The sequence below is a fragment of the Phocoena phocoena genome, chromosome 10, assembly GCF_963924675.1.
Source record: "Phocoena phocoena chromosome 10, mPhoPho1.1, whole genome shotgun sequence".
Taxonomy (NCBI): Eukaryota; Metazoa; Chordata; class Mammalia; order Artiodactyla; family Phocoenidae; genus Phocoena; species Phocoena phocoena.
Window position 1 is genome coordinate 49,535,966 of NC_089228.1, and position 18,521 is coordinate 49,554,486.

The window sequence follows — 18,521 nt, forward strand, 5'->3', positions numbered from 1 at the left end:
AAATTAATTAATTAATTTAATTTATTTATTTTTGGCTGCATTGGGTCTTTGTTGCTGCGCGCGGGCTTTCTCTAGTTGCAGCGAGCAGGGGCTACTCTCTGTTGTGGTGCACGGGCTTCTCATTGCAGTGGCTTCTCTTGTTGCGGAGCACAGCTATAGGCACACAGGCTTCAGCAGCTGTGGCTCGTGGGCTCTAGAGCGCAGGCTCGGTAGTTGTGGCGCACGGGCTTAGTTGCTCCGCGACATGTGGGATCTTCCTGGACCAGGGCTCGAACCCGTGTCCCCTGCATTGGCAGGCGGATTCTTAACCACTGCACAACCAGGGAAGCCCTAACCGCACTTCTTAAAGCGTGGTCCCTGGACCAGCAGCATCAGCACCACTTGCAGACCAGCTAGAAATACAGATTCTCAAGCCCCACCCCAGACGTGCTGAGTCACAAACTCCCGGGATAAGGTCCAGCGATCTGTGTTCACCAGCCCTGCACACTAACATTTGACAGTCGTTGCTCTAAGACACTTGGAGGGAGCGCAGATTGAATTATATATTTTCACATGAAACGATACTGACTTAAAATTTTTCTTTCATTCTTTTTTTCCTTTAAAAATATTTTTACCTCATTTCCAGATCTTCATTCTCTTGTGGTATAAATTTGTACAAGGCAACATAGGTGTTCATCTGTAATTGGTCTTTGGAAAGAGGTCCCTGAAAGAGAAAATAAAAGAGAAGTGAGAGAAGGAAGGAGGAAGAAATAGAGAGAAGAAAGAAAATAGGAAATGGGGAAGTTAAATGTAATTCCAGTGTATGGATCTTAAGTGTTAAAATACCTAAATGTTATTAAATACTTTGTTCCAAACATAGATTTATTTTTAATTTCCTGGCTGAGTTTGATTTCACCACAAACTATTTGGAAACATTTATGTAGAGTTCTTTGTCAGAAATACTGCAATTTTCTTCAAATCAATTTTTTTCTTTGATATAGTTGTTCACGAAAGGTGGGTCCAGGCAAGAGAATATTCTCTCTATAGACAGGAGACATGTGAATAGTAGTAAACAACTTCCATTTCCTAAAATAGACTTTTTTCAGTTAGCCTACAATTCTTTATCTAGCATATCAAAGGGATCTGGGTATATTCATCCAGAAATTCGTTCATTCATGTTGTGGAAAAATTACAGATTTGGGCATTAGACTGATTTAATTTATGTTATGGTATCACCATCTACTGGTTATGAAACTTTGCAGTAAAGATGATAAAAGCTACCATTTTTGATGGCTTACTGTGTGCCAGGTATTATGGTACATGGATTAGCATACTCAAACCTCACAACAGCCCTGTGAGGTCGATTCCATTGTGTCCCCAATTTGTACACTATACAAGAGTCTTACAGGTATTGTGTAAACATTAGCTATTATTATTAACTACATAAATGTTAATCCTATATAAATGTTTATGCTTTATAACATACATAATTTAAAATTATATAATATGTGACATATTATATGTTGTATAGGTATACACTATATATGTAATACATAATTGTATAATACATTTAAATGCATAATATAATAAATATATGCCATATATAGAAAACATAAACACAAGTTGCACACAACTACATTCTTTTTGTTTGTGATTCGCTCTGCTATCCGAAGCTCAAGTACTTTATGAAATATTATTCTGTTCTAATTGCATATGTAAATTACCATAAAATGTAATAAATATATACTTATGTACTTTAAAATAGTCATAATATATTACATAATTATATAATTAATACACTGTAGAGCATATATCAACTTGTATGTGACTACATAACAGAAACAAAAGCATACAGTGTAATGCTTATCCTTTGTACCCTGGATGCCCTGTAGTATTTGTTTTGCTCAATGCTGTCTACGCTATGTACCTTATGCTACATTATTCTCTAAAAATGCTGGTCTGGGCCCCCCTAAATCCATTTCATGACCCACTTGGGTGGTGACCTACAGAATGATCTAAGGACCCTGTCTGGTCTGTTTTCCAAGACATCTATGAATACCTGGTGGTTTATGTTCTTTGCTTGGTCTCTGAAATCGTCAGTGCCATTTTCTGGATACGTGAACACTGAAGGAGACAAGAAAAAGCAGGAGCTTTATTAATCCAGTCACCATGTTTTGGAAACATGCTTGAAAGATGCAGCTTTATTTATTTATTCCCAGCACCATACCTTCGACTTGACCTCTCCCCACCTTTTCCTCATCCTCAGTGACCCAGCTCTCGTGTCATCTTCCACGTGATGCTCCCCGTCTCCCTTGAGCATCCTGCACCACCCTCTCTGCAGGCCCACACCTTCATACAGGCCTCCAGGCCAGCACGCATCCTCCTGATTTGCTTGGTCTCATTTGGCAGAGCTCTTCTCAGGAGCAGAAACCATGTTATTAATCTTTGTTAAATGTATCAAATCATCTGTTAAGGGGATGGTAGGTGAGGTATGGCCCAAATTAACTGCATTTGAATTCAGTTTTTCAAGTATCAGATTCTTTGATCTCTATTCAATATCTTGACTCTAGTTTCTTAATGATTTCTACATTCCATTTGCAGAGTAAAGCTTTAGTTTTAAACTTCAAAATACTTTCTCAATCTCTTATTGTCAATGCATTGGGGCTGCTGTTGAGAAAGAAAATTAAATAGTGGTTTCTCATTTAGTTTGTTCTTAGAATACATAATTCTCTGCCTTTTGCATTTAAGCAGCCACTCTGTGGCCTTCGCTGAAGAAAAAGGCTTCTTACAACGGGCAGGAGTTTTCACTGTCCACACACACAGCTGTGGGAGGTCCCTGATGGGTATGGGGGGTTCTGCCTTAGCTAGTTCAATCAGTCACAATTATCTCAGAGACCAACATCATGTATCTTCCTTAAATAAAAATAAAAGGTAGCAAGTGTTCCCGAGTCTATACAATAGGGTTGTAGTGTTGAAATTAATCTACCTTTTAGATGACTTGACATTCAAAAATAACACATTAGGGCTTCCCTGGTGGTGCAGTGGTTGAGAGTCCGCCTGCCGATGCAGGGGACACGGGTTCATGCCCCGGTCTGGGAAGATCCCACATGCTGCGGAGGGGCTAGGCCAGTGAGCCATGGCCACTGAGCCTGCGCGTCTGGAGCCTGTGCTCCGCAACGGGAGAGGCCACAACAGTGAGAGGCCCGCATACCGCAAAAAAAAAACCAACAACAAAACAACAACAAAAAAACACATTAGTCTTCCCTTTGGTCCTCCTTCAGAGGATCAAGGATACCAGCAGAGGAAGAGAAACACACCACGGAAAGCTCTGTATCCTCTTTCATTTAGTGCATCGACAATCTCCACTGTCCTTAAAATGGACTCAATAACTGTGATGTAGGAAACACACTTCAGAACAAGAGCCCCTGTAAATGTACTGATGCTTAGCAAACATCTGTTGCCCATGGTTTATAGTTCCAGAGCCTGTGGGTGCAATTCCATTATCCCTAGGAAGCCAATATGCAGTCACCGGAGGCACTCGGCTTTGTAGGAAAATGGAAAATGAAGGGCCTTGTCTGCCTCAATATTTGGCTACGCAACTTCCCGGTTTTAAGAGTAGAGACGAGCAACACTCTTCTCTGGTTTTAAGTGATTACCTGAAATCTTGGCATAATTTGATTCCATAAGTATAAAACTGGATACATTTAAAGAATACTGAATGTTTGAATGGAAACATGGGAAGAGCATCTTAGAAAATTCTTGATTGATCTAAAAGGGGGATGACATAAGGTACATATGCAATATTCAGTTTGACTGATTTTATAATTTTGTAATTTCACATTATTTTAGCTTTTCATTGACTATCCATTAGCCATCACAAAAATGTGTATCATTTTGTGAACTATGCTGAAAATTATTTGAAGTGACTCCCAATGTGTTTTCAGCTATATGGTTGCAAACAGAACTGGAACACTGCCAAAAAAAATGAGTTTTTTAAAAAACCCATTCCTTCTGGCTATTTCTAAGACTTTGATTTGAGGGGAAAGGCATAAAGAAAGGTAACTATTTTACCAAAAAAATGTATCAGACACCTTTTATGTTTGGTACTTTTAATTCATTTCATTAAAAATAATTTGGCCGTTGATTTCACCCATGGACACACTCAAAATCTATTTGGCTGTTGATTTTACCCATGGACACACTCAAAATCTATGTCCATTACACAGGCATATTTTCTAATGTTACAGATGCAAAATGAATCTTTAGTTTTTGCTAGTCCTCAAAGAGCTTTCCTCTTTCCCTTTTCTATATTCTGTCTTTATTTTTTACTTTGCAGTCCTGGGAGACCCATGTCTGCCTCAAGCTGATGATTTGGTTTTTCTTCTTTAACCTGGTCATGTACAAGTTACATTATCAGCTTATTTGACATTGAGTCACATTTGCATCCCCAGAATAAGTTCAACTTGGTAATTATGCACTGCTTTTCTAAAATGCATTATTGGATTCAGTGCACTAAGATGATTTTATTTCAGATTTCTGCATCCATATTCACGAGGGGGACTAGCCAGCGATTTTGTCTCATGCTGTCTTCCTTTGATTTTGAGGTATTATACCAGTCCCATAAATTAAGTTAGAGAATGCTGCTGCCTGTCCTCCTGTGCACCTCCTGTTGTCCTGAAAGAGCTTATGTAATCTGAAAATTTTACCTTCCTCAAATGTTTTTTTAAAAATAAATTTCTTTATTTGTTTATTTTTGGCTGCATTGGGTCTTCATTGCTGCGTGTGGGTTTTCTCTAGTTGCGGCGAGCGGGGGTTACTCTTCGTCACCGTGTGCGGGTTTCTCATTGCGGTGGCTTCTCTTTGTTGCCGAGCACCGGCTCTAGGTGCGCGGTCTTCAGTAGTTGTGGCTCGCTAAGCCCGTGTACCACAACTACTGAGCCTGCGCCCTAGAGCCAGTGAGCCACAAGTACTGAGCCCACGTGCCAGAACTACTAACGTCTGTGTGCCTAGAGCCTGTGCTCTGCAACGAGAAGCCACCACAATGAGAAGCCTGTGCAACGCAACGAAGAGTAGCCCCAGCTCGCCGCAACTAGAGAAAGCCTGTGCGCAGCAACGAAGACCCAAAGCAGCCAAATATAAATAAATAAATAAATATATTTTAAAAAATGTTTGGTAGAATTTATTGATAAAGTTGTCTGGGATAAAGTTGTCTGGGCCTGGTATTTTTGTTGTGCAAAATCTTAAAACATTGAGTGTTTCCAACATAACTGGAAGCAAAGTCAAGTTCTCTACGTATTTCTGTTTCCTCTTGAGTCAGACTTCAGTCATTGATAAGTTTCTTGGCATCTGTCCATTTAAAAAGTTTTAAATGTATTGGTATGAAGTTTGTCATAAGATTCTTTCTTGTCAACCTCTGTTACATTCCTCCTTTTTAATTACTTTTTGCTTCATCTCTCTCTCTCTCTTATTCTTATAAAGTTATTAGTGATTGTAAATTTTTTTTTAAAGAACTGTTTTTAGAATTTATTGACCTACCTGTGTCATTTAATAATTTCTTCTCGTTTTTTTTTTTTTTGCGGTACGCGGGCCTCTCACTGTTGTGGCCTCTCCCGTTGTGGAGCACAGGCTCCGGACGCGCAGGCTCAGCGGCCATGGCTCACGGGCCCAGCCGCTCCGCGGCATGTGGGATCTTCCCGGACCGGGGCACGAACCCGTGTCCCCTGCATCGGCAGGCAGACTCTCAACCACTGCACCACCAGGGAAGCCCTCTTCTCGTTTTTATTAATGCCTTCCTTCTGCATTCTTTGGGTTTGTTCTATTTCTTTTTCTGACTTCTTGTATATGATGCTTAGATTATTACTTTTCAGCTTTTATTTTTTAGTGGAATAATTTTAGCGCTAAATACTCTAAGGCACAATTTTTGCTGCATCTCACAAGTTGTGATAGGTAGTGTTTTCATTATTATTCAGCTTTAAATATATTTCAATTTTCATTATGACTTCTTTTTTTGACATATGAGCTTTTTAAAAATATGTTTTTAATTTCCTAAAGTATGGGTTTTCCTAGTTATATTTTGAATATTGATTTCTATCTTGTTTACATTGTAGTCAGAAAGATGTGTTCTGTATCATATTAATTCTGTGAAATGTGTGAAACTTGCAGTATGGTCCAGTAGGTGAGCAATTTTTATTTATTTTTTTGTTGCATTGTGTGGCATACAGGATCTTAGTTCCCTGACCAGGGATTGAACCCATGCCCCCTGCAGTGGAAGTGCGGAGTCTTAACCACTGGACTGTCAGGGAAGTGTCAGCAATTTTTATAATAGTTCCATACATTCTTAAGAAGAATGTGAATTTCCCATTTGTTAGATGGAGTGTCCTTTTAATTTTATATTATCTTATTTTTTAATTGAAGTAGAGTTGGTTTACAATATTGTGTTAGTTTCAGGTGTACAGCCAAGTGATTCAGTTATATATTCTTTTGGAGCATCCTTTTAAAGTCAGTTAGATTTGGATTGTCAAGTGCGTCCTCAGATCCTCCATGTCTGTACTGAATCTTTTTGTTTATCTGATTTGCCAGTGACTGAGAGGAGTGTTAAAAAACTCTCATTATGAAGCGCGATGCCAATTTCCTAATAGTTCTGTCAATTTCTCCTTGAGTTTTTGTCATTTTGAAGCTATGTATTAGATAGATGAGTCTCTCTCTGCTCATGACCTTGCTTCCAGTGGAGTTTCTGGCAGTTAAGCCAAAGGTGAAGACCAACAAATGTGCCCATGTGTATTTCTGATGCACCCAGGAATAGGGTTGAAAACAACCACCAGAAACACTCAGACCTGCCCAAGAGCTTTTATAATATAAGAGAGAAAGCAGAGACTGCACTCTTAGCACTAAAGACATGAGTATGAATTGTACCTTCTTCTGAGGTGGCCTTGGAAATATTTCTCGAGGATTTTGACATAACATCCGGCTGGCAGAAATAATACCTGTGTGCTCTGCGTACATTTTAGAACATACATGAAGCTGGTAAAGCAGAACCGGAGGCTCTCCTTGCCAAGAATGTGAGACGATGAGTGGGAACTTGGACTATATATAAGCAGGGTGTTTTCTCTATGTTGTTTCTCAAACTACATGGACAGAGCATTAAATCCAAATCAAAGGAACACGTTTTGAAGCAAACTGATGCATAATTAATCCCTCTTGCTTCTCAGAGTGCACATGAAGAAAGCTACGGCTGATCAAAGGAATAGTTAATAGATCTCCAAAGCTTTTTAGAGGTTTATCCCTTACTAAGTTCTTTCAACAGATTGCTTTGAATAAGACTGTGAAAATGCCCCTTAACATGAAAGAGACAGCAAATCATCAACTTTGTGTCCTTGAGTGTATTACTCCACGTCTCAATTTCCTTATCTATCCAGTATTTGTTGCGTGTATATGTCTGTGTGTCCCTGTTTGTGTGTGTATATTGGAGGAGAGGGGTTAGACTAAATGGCCTCTAATCCGGCTTCTCAAACGTTAACAAGAATATGAATCACAGGTCCATATGGAAATTCTGATTTTTCAGGTCTGGGGCAGCCTGAGATTCTGCATTTCTAACGGGCTCTCAAGTTCTGCCCAGACCGCTGGTCCACGGGCCACATGTGGATTAGTGAGGCTCTAGGCTGCATCTCTGACACTTTGTGACCTGACGATGACTTCATTAATAGCAATGGTACTTCATATTGATGATCCCTAAATACAGCTGTTCACATAATAAAACCCTAAGAAGATTTTTTTTTTTTTTTTGCGGTACGCGGGCCTCTCACTGCTGTGGCCTCTCCCGTTGCAGAGCACAGGTTCCGGACGCGCAGGCTCAGCGGCCATGGCTCACGGGCCCAGCCGCTCCACGGCATGTGGGATCTTCCCGGACCGGGGCACGAACCTGTGTCCTCTGCATCGGCAGGCGGACTCTCAACCACTGCGCCACCAGGGAAGCCCAGAAGACCATTTTTGAGTGAAGAAATTCCCAGGGCAAAAAGAGACCTCAGCTACTGAGGAATGGGCGACAGCATCCGTAAATCTGGACTAGGGTGGTGGAGGCAGAGAGGGAAGATGTGGGCCCATGCTGGGTGTGATTTTGGAGAGCAGCAGATAAGATCTGCGAACAGACTGGATAAGAGGTGTGAGAAGAAGGGTGTCAAGGCTGATGCCAAAAGTCTTGGCCTGATCATCTAGTAAAATGGTGTTCCTACAACAGAGCAGGAGCAACTGAGGAAGAGCTGGTTTTGGTAGGCGGGGGTGGGGGGTGAGTGAGGGAATCAAGAGTCCATTTGGGTGTGTTAACTTGAAGATGCCTGTTCTCCATTCAGACGGCCGTTTCCAGTAGGCTACAGGCATCCAGAGGCAGCAAAGAGGCCTAATGCTAGGAATGAAGTTTTAGAGTCATCAGTGTACAGATAGTATTTACCTTTGTTATCTCATTTAAAGATCACAACACCCTATGGATTTGTGTTATTAGTATCCTCATTTTAGAGGTGAGGTGACTGAAGCAGAGAGAGGCTAGGTCTCTTGAAGACCACATGGTCACTAAGTGAAGTCCAGCATCTACCTCCACAGCAAGGAGGGGCCAAGGACCAAATACGTCCAGTGCGATTAATGATGAGGATGCCCCCTGCGATTTGGTGAGAAGCGTCAGGGGAAGAAGGCAGGCAGAACTCAGACTCAGGGGACAGAACAGCTGACAGACTTGCAGCACTGAAATGCAGCTCTGGCTTACATTCCAGCCTCTGGTGAGTCTGGTCCTACGATACTGACAAACTCCAGGGCTGCTCACCAAATTCAGTTGCTGGATCTGCAATGCTGGACAGAAGTGGGCAATGCTGCAGAAGTGAGCAGGTCCTGCTCTGCCACGAGGTCCTCTGGCAGCTGGCACTCTCTGATTTGTCTTTCTAATGGCACTGCTAAGTGCTTGACGGATGTCTGCACTGATCTGAAAGTAGTGTTTTCCCCATTTGATGCCAAAGACTTCTTACCCTAGCAGTGTGCTTTAGCAGCTGTGGGTGGGCTTGGCAAAGGGGGTCCTAATGGACGCTGATGCTTATTTAGAAAGGAGGGTCATGGGGCACTGCCTGAGGGAATCGCAGAGGCCCCATCCTAACTAGAGAAGAGAATGAATGGATTCCTAGAGCTAAGGAAGTGAAGTGACACCTTGTAAGACAGCAGCTGACAAAGCAGCTATGGGGTATTTGATGTAGAAGTCCTGCTTCCAGTCTGGAAATGGCAGGGACATTTAGTCAAGTGGAAAATCTGTCCAAGGTGGTGCTTCACCTGTGGGTATTAGAGCTTCAAGGGATAACTTCTGCCAGGAGAATGCATTCAGCCCAAGGTAACAATGCAGGTCAGGACCTGCAACCGTGCTGGGTTATGAGTGACCTGAGGACAGCTTTGTGACCTATGTAGTTTTGCTGCTGGTAGTAAATACTTCATAAATAGTTTTTGGATAAATGAGTGGAAATTAAGTAGCTGTTGACATCAAGAGGCTCATCGAGACTCAGGCATAAGGTGCTGGTTATGTTTCTTTAAGTTCTGGTTTAAGAGGAGGTTCTTTCTCAATGTTAGCAAGCAATAGCATGTAGTTAGCATCTAATAAGTATTCTAGAAATTATTATAAGAAGGGCTTATGCTATTAGCAAACTAAACGATATTAATAAAGAATGTCTGGCTAGACTGTGCAGATCAGTCTTTGAGTCTTATTTATCTCTGCTGGGAAGGAGCCCAGGTGAGGCCCACACTCCCCGGCACCACCCCTCACCTGGAGTACTTCCGGTGTAGCATGGACTGGTTCTCTCTGGGATGCTCTGTTATCCAGTGTAGGTCAGTGGGGGAAGTGACGTGTTAACAGAAAGGCCTGGAAGGACCTCTATGTCCTTATGGCATGAGAACTCAGAAGACAGAACTTAGGGAATGTTATAGCCAAATCACTGAAATCCACCAGTGATTATGCCCGGTTTCCCTCCAGAATATCAAACACTTGCCCGGATTGAATTCCAGAGCTGGCAGAGAGAGGGGCCTGGAAGTCAGGTGTGCCTGCCTGCTGACCTGGATGACGGATGTGATTCCCGTTTGTGCTGGGCGGTGCTAGATCCCCACACCCCCCACTTACCGCTGTTGCTACGCTTCCGTAGGCCGTACACGCCTGCTGGCCCGTCAGCCTCTTCAGGAACCTCGACAAGATCTGAAATCTTGAAAAGAGGGAACAGAGTGGAATGAGCAATGTCATTTCAGGGGCCGACTGAGCAGAGATTGTGATACCAGTAGAAGAGCGAAGGTGGAATTTACATGACACTGTCTTAAGAATCGCATCATTGCTCTTCTGTCTGTTTGGTTAACTTCACAGAGGCTGTGTGCTCTCTTACGGGCACTGTCCCTCCCTCCCAGTGTCCAGAGCAGGCTCTGGGGTTGGCACATGACAGGTGAACGAGTGCCTATATGCACAGGCCACAGTTAGGCTACTTCCCGGGAAGAGACAGAGAGAAATCAGAATTCCTGCTCACATCCTGTCACTTAAAATGGTCAGTAGAACTACAGCTCTTTCTAGGTGAGTGTTAAATATTAATTATAGAGAACAAGATGCACTACTGAGGGGTGCATGACTTAGGTGTGAGTTCAATGCCATTTCCATTGCTGCGAAAAGTAATTGCTTTTGTAATAACAAATTCTGCCCTTTCTTGTGTATAAGAGAGGTCATAGTTAGAATTTAGGTTACAGAAATGACAACAACAATAATAAAGCAGCACTCTAAATAGCTAATTGTTACCAATCATCTAGCACGTGCTGTTTTTACATACTTTATATGAATCATCTCATTTATGCTTCACAGTAATCCTCTGATAGGCCTATTTTTCAGATAGGAATCTGAAGCCCAGAGACAATCAAGAACTCAGCTTGAGGTCTCAGAGCTCGTAAGTGGTGGAGCTGGGGTTTGAACCCCTGGTGTTGTCTCCAGAGCCCATGCTCTTTTTTTTTTTTTAAAGTATAGTTGATTTACAATATTATGTTAGTTTCAGATGCACAGCATAATAATTCAGTACTTTGCAGATTATACTCCATTAAACTTATTTCAAGATAATGGCTATAATTCTCTGTGCTATACAGTAAATCCTTACAGCTTATCTACTTTATGTATAGTAGTTTGTATCTGTTGATCCCATATGCCTAATTTGTCCCTCTTCCCTGCCCTTTCCCCTTTTGGAACCATAAATTTGTTTTCTATATCTGTGAGTCTGTTTCTGTTTTGCATATCCGTCATTTGTATTATATTTTAGATTCCACATATAAGTGATATCAGACAGTACTTGTCTTTCTCTGTCTGACTTATTTCACTGAGCATAACATTCTCTAGGTTCATCTCTTAAGCACTGTGCTTCACCCAGCAGTGTAGCTGGACTAGCTCACGTGGGCTGGTGAGAGCCTTTAGGGTCATCACACTGGTAGCTTGAAATTGGCCACAGTGGGAGTATTTACACCATGGAAATTGGCAAATGCTACAAATCAGGGTTCAGCCCTTGTTGGTCATTAAACATTTACACCACAGATGGCCTCTTTCAAAGGGTCAGTTGCTCTACTTCTATCTGTGCATCTCTCACCTCTTTAAAAGAGGAGTTTAGGGGACCTCACAGGAGAGCCATATTTGTAAAACAATTTATTTATATCTTACTAGAGAGGAACAAGTTTGCCTTCCTAACTCTCCTCATCAGCTCTAGAGTACTTTAGTACCACCTTCCTGAGACTGTTTTTTTCTTACAATTTAACTTTAAGATTTATTTCAGCCATTCTTCCTTTCATGACACATCAGAAAGAAGAAAAAAAAAATGTCACAGGGTCTCTAAGTCACTTGTACCCTGTTCCTCTGAAGCTCACTATTTCTGAATAGAAGTTGCTATTATCATGTTAATATAATCTTACAAAACTGAAGATCATTCCTAAACTAGCTAACCAACTCCTAGAAAGTTTTCGAATGTGGTTTCTCCTGATCTTCCCAAAGCCATCAAGCCTTCTGTATTCTAGAACATTTGAAAGCACATGAGAGGAAACCTAACGATTTAGAAACAGCCAGGCAGCAACTTCCCAACAATGTAAAGCAAATGTCTCTACAGCCCTGGAAGAAAATAAACCTTTGCTATGTGGGAATATGTTCGCTTTAGGATATAACAATACTGCCAGGATGGCAAGACGCTGAAGTTCATTACTACCGACCCTGCAGGAAGGAAGCAGAGTCATGTTAAAGTAGCAATCAATTGTTTCTGTTTGCTTCCACTGAGGCAATTTGGACTCTGGGGAAAGCGTGAAGTGACAGATATTTAAGTACAATTTCATTTGTCTTTGTCTCCCTGCAGCTCTCGTTGTCTCCCTGCAGCTCTCAGAACAAAGCCTTCACAGAGCAAAATTTCAAGAAATATTTACAGATGGAACCAGGGCCAGGAAGTATAAGTGGGCTATGATGAACGAACATATCATTGACATTGAACAAACTATGCTTTTTGCCCCTAAAACCAGTCTGTAGGGTCGAGATATTGCCAGAAATAAAGCTGTCTTAGACACGAAAGCAGACTGGACATCCCTTATTTATGCCTGTGATGGTCTTTCTGCTCATAGCATCAGTCACAAACGTGGAGGCGAAAAGGTTCACTGTCTCCCGCGGAGTGTTTCTCAGGATGTCTCCTTGCTGTGATGAGCAAGAGCTCAGAACCGCAGCAGCAGACATTGCTGCTCATGCGGGCAGGTCAGGCCCATCTCTGGGGAGCCTTCTCTCTGCTACAGAGTTGTGTGGCATCTTGGGGCATTCACAGAAATTTTGGTTGGGACAGTCAGAGAGAGGATGACGACACAGGTCACAGAGACGCACACAACACTCATTTTAGATCAGGTAAAACATAGGAGAGAGGTGCTTGGGAGGGTGTGTGAAACATGGAGGGAAGCGCCCCGCCTCCACGCCACCCCCGTCTTCCGGGGAGGGCAGTGTTTGTGTGAAAGAAATCAAAGGGTGCATCTTGCCTTAGAGAGAGAGGACTGAGAAGATGTGAGAAATGGCTGTATTCTTGAACTGGGATGTAGCTGGAAGGAGAACTGGACACAGCTGGGACTTCTCTGCTTCTGCCCCTTGTTTGGGTCGAACCTTTCTATGTGTCAGCGGATAAGCTACTAGTGGTGGGAGGGGGAGGGAGAGAGAGTCAATGAGCCTGAGGCCAGGAGCGTGGTCTTTAGGAGGAAAGTAAAAGGATCTCTGGGGGTTGGCCCCAGAAGGTTAACCTTTAGTGGCTCAAAGGCACTTGGAGCTCCCTTTAAAGGCTGCCTGACCCCCAAGAGACTCCCCCCCGCCCCCCACCGCCTGATGCATTTAGGTGGGACCCGCACTCCACACTGCCCGAGGGAGGAAGAGGACAATTACCGAGGTTCCGTGAGGTGAACTGGAGCCGCTGCCGGAGCTGCCCTTCTTTGTTCTCTGGGCCAGGGAGGTGCCGAAGCGGAGGGTCTCATAGACAGGGTCCACCTTATTGCCGCAGGCTGCAGCAGAAGAGAAAGCTCACCTGAGAGAAGGGTTTCCTCATATCACAGTCGGGACAGACAACCACCTATCATACCTCCTGGGTTAACGGCATCGAAAAGTAGGTCCTGCACAACAGACCCTCTTACCCCTGGGGAAATGGAGCTTTTGTGGTCAACTTTCCTCGCGTGCTCCCCCCACGACCTGTGCCCATTTCCCAGGTCCCTCCACTGCACTCAGCCCACTCTGCTCCCAAAGCTTTGCTGATTGACTGGTTTTCCTCTTTGTTATCCACCCGCTGGACTCCAGTGCCAAGGTTCTTCCCAGCTTTATCTCCTCTAGTGAAAGGCCCTGCTCACCAGGGTACGAAGTCTCGTGACACAAAGTCTGCAGTAGGAGGCAACCTTTTTGAAAGACTTGGACATTACCAGGCTTCCTGGGATTTCTAATTAAAAACTTTCCAGTTTGTAAATTTCTAGTTTAAAAGTTGCTCCCCCTGCCACCACCAAAGGGCAAACGTAAATGTAGAGATTTTCAGAAAGGGAGAAGAAATGGAACTGAAGGATATTGTTGAGGAATATATTCAAGCCAGAAATACCTAAAAATATAAGACATCTTTTCCTCATTAAAGAATAAACAATATTCAGTAAGCTCCTTCCAAGCGTTGGTCTATAATGTATATCTATTTTCTACAAAAAATTATGAAAAGCAGCCATTGCTGTTTTCATCGTATAGGGTCCAACAGGTTGAGTAGCTTGTTCAGACACACAGTTGGTCAATGGAGGAGCTGGGCTGTGACCCAGGTCTATGGGATGCCAGGCTCCATGCTCCTTCCACTCTGCCATGCTGCTGATGGCCTTTGGACCTGGGTTCTTTGAAGCTTCATCAGGGAGAGGACAAAAATTTCTGGAGAATTTGGTTCACCTTAAGTTTCTCCTCCAGCAAAACAAACAACCATAACCCAATTAGCCACCAAACGAGTGCCACCCGCCCCCGGTCCCCCACTGGTACGGCAGCATCGGGACCTGGGAGAAGAGCAGCCATCAGCTCTGACGTTGCTGCTCCAAACCCAGCTCAGCCCACCGGGCCCCAACTCACCAATGGGCATAACTTCTTTAATGCATCCAAACTGTTCATGAATGAGCAAGGGGGAGCTGTAGTAACGCCGAAACCCCTTTGGCTGGAGACAGAATGAGAAAGAGAAGGGCTCAAAGTTACTGATGAGATGACGAAAACCCCACGAGAACTCTAAAAATGAAACCAGTTGGTTCCTCTAGGGGTGCCTCCCTGTCTCCCTTTAAGATGCTGACATGTCCTGTAATTTATCCCTGGGGTTGGGTTGGGAGGTAGAGGTGTCAATAAGCAAGCTCCACTCCCTCCAGAAAGCAAGCCCCCAGCCCTGCCCTCCTCCGTCCCACTTCTCCTCTACAGGTGCACATTGCAGCCTCCTTTATGTTGGGCTCCTCATTACTTCCCAGGATAAAAATAGACCATTGTGTGTTATTTCACCACGTGATTTATTAACATCATTAAAAGGCCTGGGCATGGGCAAGCAGACCTCACAGGTAGACCTGAAGTCCCTTGTATGTCTGATGAGCTCTACGCAGAGCTTTGTGTCCTAGATTCTGTTCTGTTTTTCTGACCTCTCATCCATGGTTTCTGCCTTGGCTTGTGGGAATCACCATGGGAGGAGAGGAGGGGAGCACGTGAGGCAGGGGTTTTGGAGAAGAGGACACTGCCAATCAGAGTACGGAGATGAACTCTCTAAGAATCCTGACTTACTGTACCCCAGTGTTAGAAGGGAACTGAAGGGTCCCACCCCTACTAGAATTCCAGAATCCCTTCCAATGTTCCTAGCAAGTGGTATGCTCCTGTGAACCCTGCTGGGGATGTGGATAGCAGGAACTCTCACTAATCCTGGAGGCAGGTCTTTGGTGACATCATATCTGATGGTTAAGACTTGGAACCTACTGATCCTAGGCCTTTTCCCTGAAGCCACAGAGGACGACAGAATTCTGTGTGACAGATCTTAAATTCTTCTGAAGACAGCTGTCATGCCCCAAGTATGTGCCTAGGGTAGACATTCTTGGTCCCTTCTATAATTCTTTGGCCATCTTAGTTTCAACTATTCTCAAAAGTGTTCTGGGTGGCTTTTTTATCATTGTGTGGCACCAGTACTGAAGTCCACCCCCGAGATGCGACACTCAGCCCAGAATGGGCCAGGCTGAGCCCCCAGCCCTTCGTTTGCCCACCATGATCTGTTACAGTGGTATAGATGTTTACTACTCTCTCCACTGTGGGGCGGTTCATCTCTATCCCATTCTTGATACGCACTGAGCTGTCAGACAATTAAGCTGGGGCTGAGGGGGCTCCTGGGATGCCTGCTTTTTACTTGCAAAACCTGGACAGTCCCAATGCTAAAACCAGGAAAGTGCCGACCCAGGACAAGGTGGCCACTCTATGAAGGACACTGAGCCCGTTCCACACGTGCAACATGCATCTCCTAAGTTGACAAAGCTCCTCCTTCCTCAATCATTATGCCAACTAGGAAGCCAAGTTGTCCAGCCAGAGACGTGGGGGGGTACCTTCCCGGTGTCCAGTTCTCAGGGTGCTGCCGCGAAATATTTTGAATGGAGTGATCTCATCGGGCAGGCAGGTGCCCTGAGCAGCGGTTCCGGGGCACACTCTGGGCACAAGCCCTTACCAGTTTGCCCATGCACCGCTGGGGTGCCAGGCCGTCCATGCACTTGTGGTGGACACTCATCTTACAGGCCTTGCAGCGCAGTCCATGCTTAGCATTTGTTCCTGTCAGATATATGGTGAGCTTTGGTTAGGATACAACCTACTGTTCCCTGGCGACTTGTATGAAATCACTGAAAAAGTGGTCATTCCCATAACCCAGCTAATTCGTCTTTCCTGTGATGTTTATATGAAGATTTAAAAATGGACAAAATATTACGGTAGATTCTTTTACCTTCTTCCATATTTTCTACCCAAAGTATCAGCTCTGGTTTCCTTCCACCCCTTTCCTGTTTATTCCTCCAGACAATCTCAACCTCCTCTGCCTCCACTGCTCACTCAATTCAAGCTTGCAAATCCCACTTTCTTTGCTCTTCATATGGATCACATTGCTGCTCTTCTGTGTATCTTGCTGAGTAGTCCAAGTCCTGAGATTCTACCCATTTTTACCTGAATTCCCAACACACAGTCTGAACTATTGGGCAAACTCTCTGGAAAATGACCAATAAAGGGGGAACAGCGTGGTCTGTGTGAAAGTGGGGCTGATGATGGTCTAAAGTGGGGGATAGAGGGCTCTATCAGACACCAGCCCCTGCCTGGGGGAAAAGGAAGAGGAGGTGGGGGGCAGTGAAACTACCCCTGCAGTGAGTCACTTAGTGTCCTGGGACACAGTGCCGTAACAGGTGAGAAGAAAGAAAGCAGAGGAGGGAGGGGAGGCAGAGAGTCATCCTGGCCACCGTGTCCAAAATCTTGGCCTGCACCAAGGCCCAAGGCAGCAGCACTGGAGAGGCATCGGGAGGACAGACCAGAGGGCGGGATGTGGGAGCTTCAGGAAGACAGGAGTGGTGCTGGGCACCTCATTTGTTGTTTTACAAAGTGGCTGGCTGGAGGCGAAGAGAGGATGTTAAAATGGGATGTCTTCTGTCTCCATTGAGTCCAGGACACAGGATACAGGACAAGAGGTGCCATCTTCTCTGACTTATGAAAAGGAGGTGGCAGGCTTCCAAGCAGGTCTTAAAAATGAGGCGCCAAAATGGATTTCACAGCTCTTAGGTGACCAAGCAAATCAAGCCTATTGGAAAAGTGGAAGGGAGGTGGGAGGCTGGAGGGAGCATTTCTTTGTAGAGCTGTTGAGACACCATTAGTTTTATCCCTAAAACTGTGCTTCTCTACATAATGAGAAGAAGGAGGTGCTTTCTTCTCTTCTCAGTCTCCTGCTACTGAGAGGGATTTTGAGGAGATTTGGACACATGGCTGTGGCCACACCCATGGGAGCATGTAGGTGAGGGATACGGGTGACCAGTGGTCCTGCCAGCCTACCAAGGAGAAACAGCCATATAGGCAAGGCCCGCACCTTAAAAGCTTGTCAGCAAAAGGATGTGTGAATACTTTCCATGGATCACGTGGAATGCTGCCCAAGAAGACCAGCTGGAAAGGCAACGAGCTTCCCTCAGTAGGAATTAATATGTCCATATGCCGTGACACATGAGGTCACAGGTCTCCCCTATATATCATAGCTGACCACAGACACAAAGCGAGGACAGCCCAACACACATAAAATCCACCCTCTTCTCCACCACTGCCTCCTCCAAACCATCATCACGCCTTGTCCGGACCAATTCCTGACTGAATTGCCTTATCCATTTTTGCCTTCCTCCACTGTGTGTAGAACCTCCTACTTAATGGTCTCTCGGTAGGTTCTCCCTGCCTTTCTGGTGTTACACAAAATGCTCACCATGGTGGCGAGACTTTGTATGATTTGGTGGGAGCCCATTTCTAACTTTGTCTCAGGCCGACCCCTCTTGTTCACCAGGGTCTAGCCACATGACCTTCTTCAAGTTCCTTAAATGCACAAGCTCTTGAATCCCTCAGGGTCTTTACACATGCTGCCCTGTGTGCCTGCAATGCTTGTCTGTAGCTCCTCACTTGTTTCACTGTCCTCATCCTTAGGGCTGCTTGTCATTTCTTCAATGAGGCCTTCTTGGGAACATTCCCTCTCCCCCCCTCTAAATTATCTTTTTTTCCTGTTGGTCTTTTCACAGCGCTCTGTTGTTATCTTTCACAGGATTTATCACAGTTGTTATTTATTTGAGAGTTCGTTTTTGTCTTTTCCTCTGGACTATGAACTCAATGAGGCTAAGGACTGAGTCTGTCCATTTGCCACTGTTTACCCAGCTCTGGGTATGATGCCCAATAAATACGTATTAAAGAAATTAATGAACGAATTCTTTTGTAGTCAGTCACACACATACTGAAATCAGTGGTGACTGATTTAGATAATTAA

The 18,521-nt window shown here is 44.2% G+C and overlaps 1 protein-coding gene across 2 annotated transcripts in view; it reads right to left on the reverse strand.

The window, feature by feature from the left end:
* Nucleotides 1–18,521, reverse strand: part of STAC (SH3 and cysteine rich domain) — a 101,982-nt gene that overhangs the window by 25,183 nt on the left and 58,278 nt on the right. Inside the window, exons 3-8 of one of the 2 annotated variants that reach the window (XM_065885590.1) lie at nt 16,203–16,303; nt 14,597–14,678; nt 13,403–13,518; nt 10,118–10,196; nt 2,039–2,103; nt 615–703 (exon numbers count right to left, since the gene is read on the reverse strand). In XM_065885590.1, the coding sequence (XP_065741662.1) occupies nt 615–703; nt 2,039–2,103; nt 10,118–10,196; nt 13,403–13,518; nt 14,597–14,678; nt 16,203–16,303 (532 nt within the window). The remainder of the gene's footprint in view (nt 1–614; nt 704–2,038; nt 2,104–10,117; nt 10,197–13,402; nt 13,519–14,596; nt 14,679–16,202; nt 16,304–18,521) is intronic. The other variant, XM_065885591.1, reaches the window with a different exon arrangement.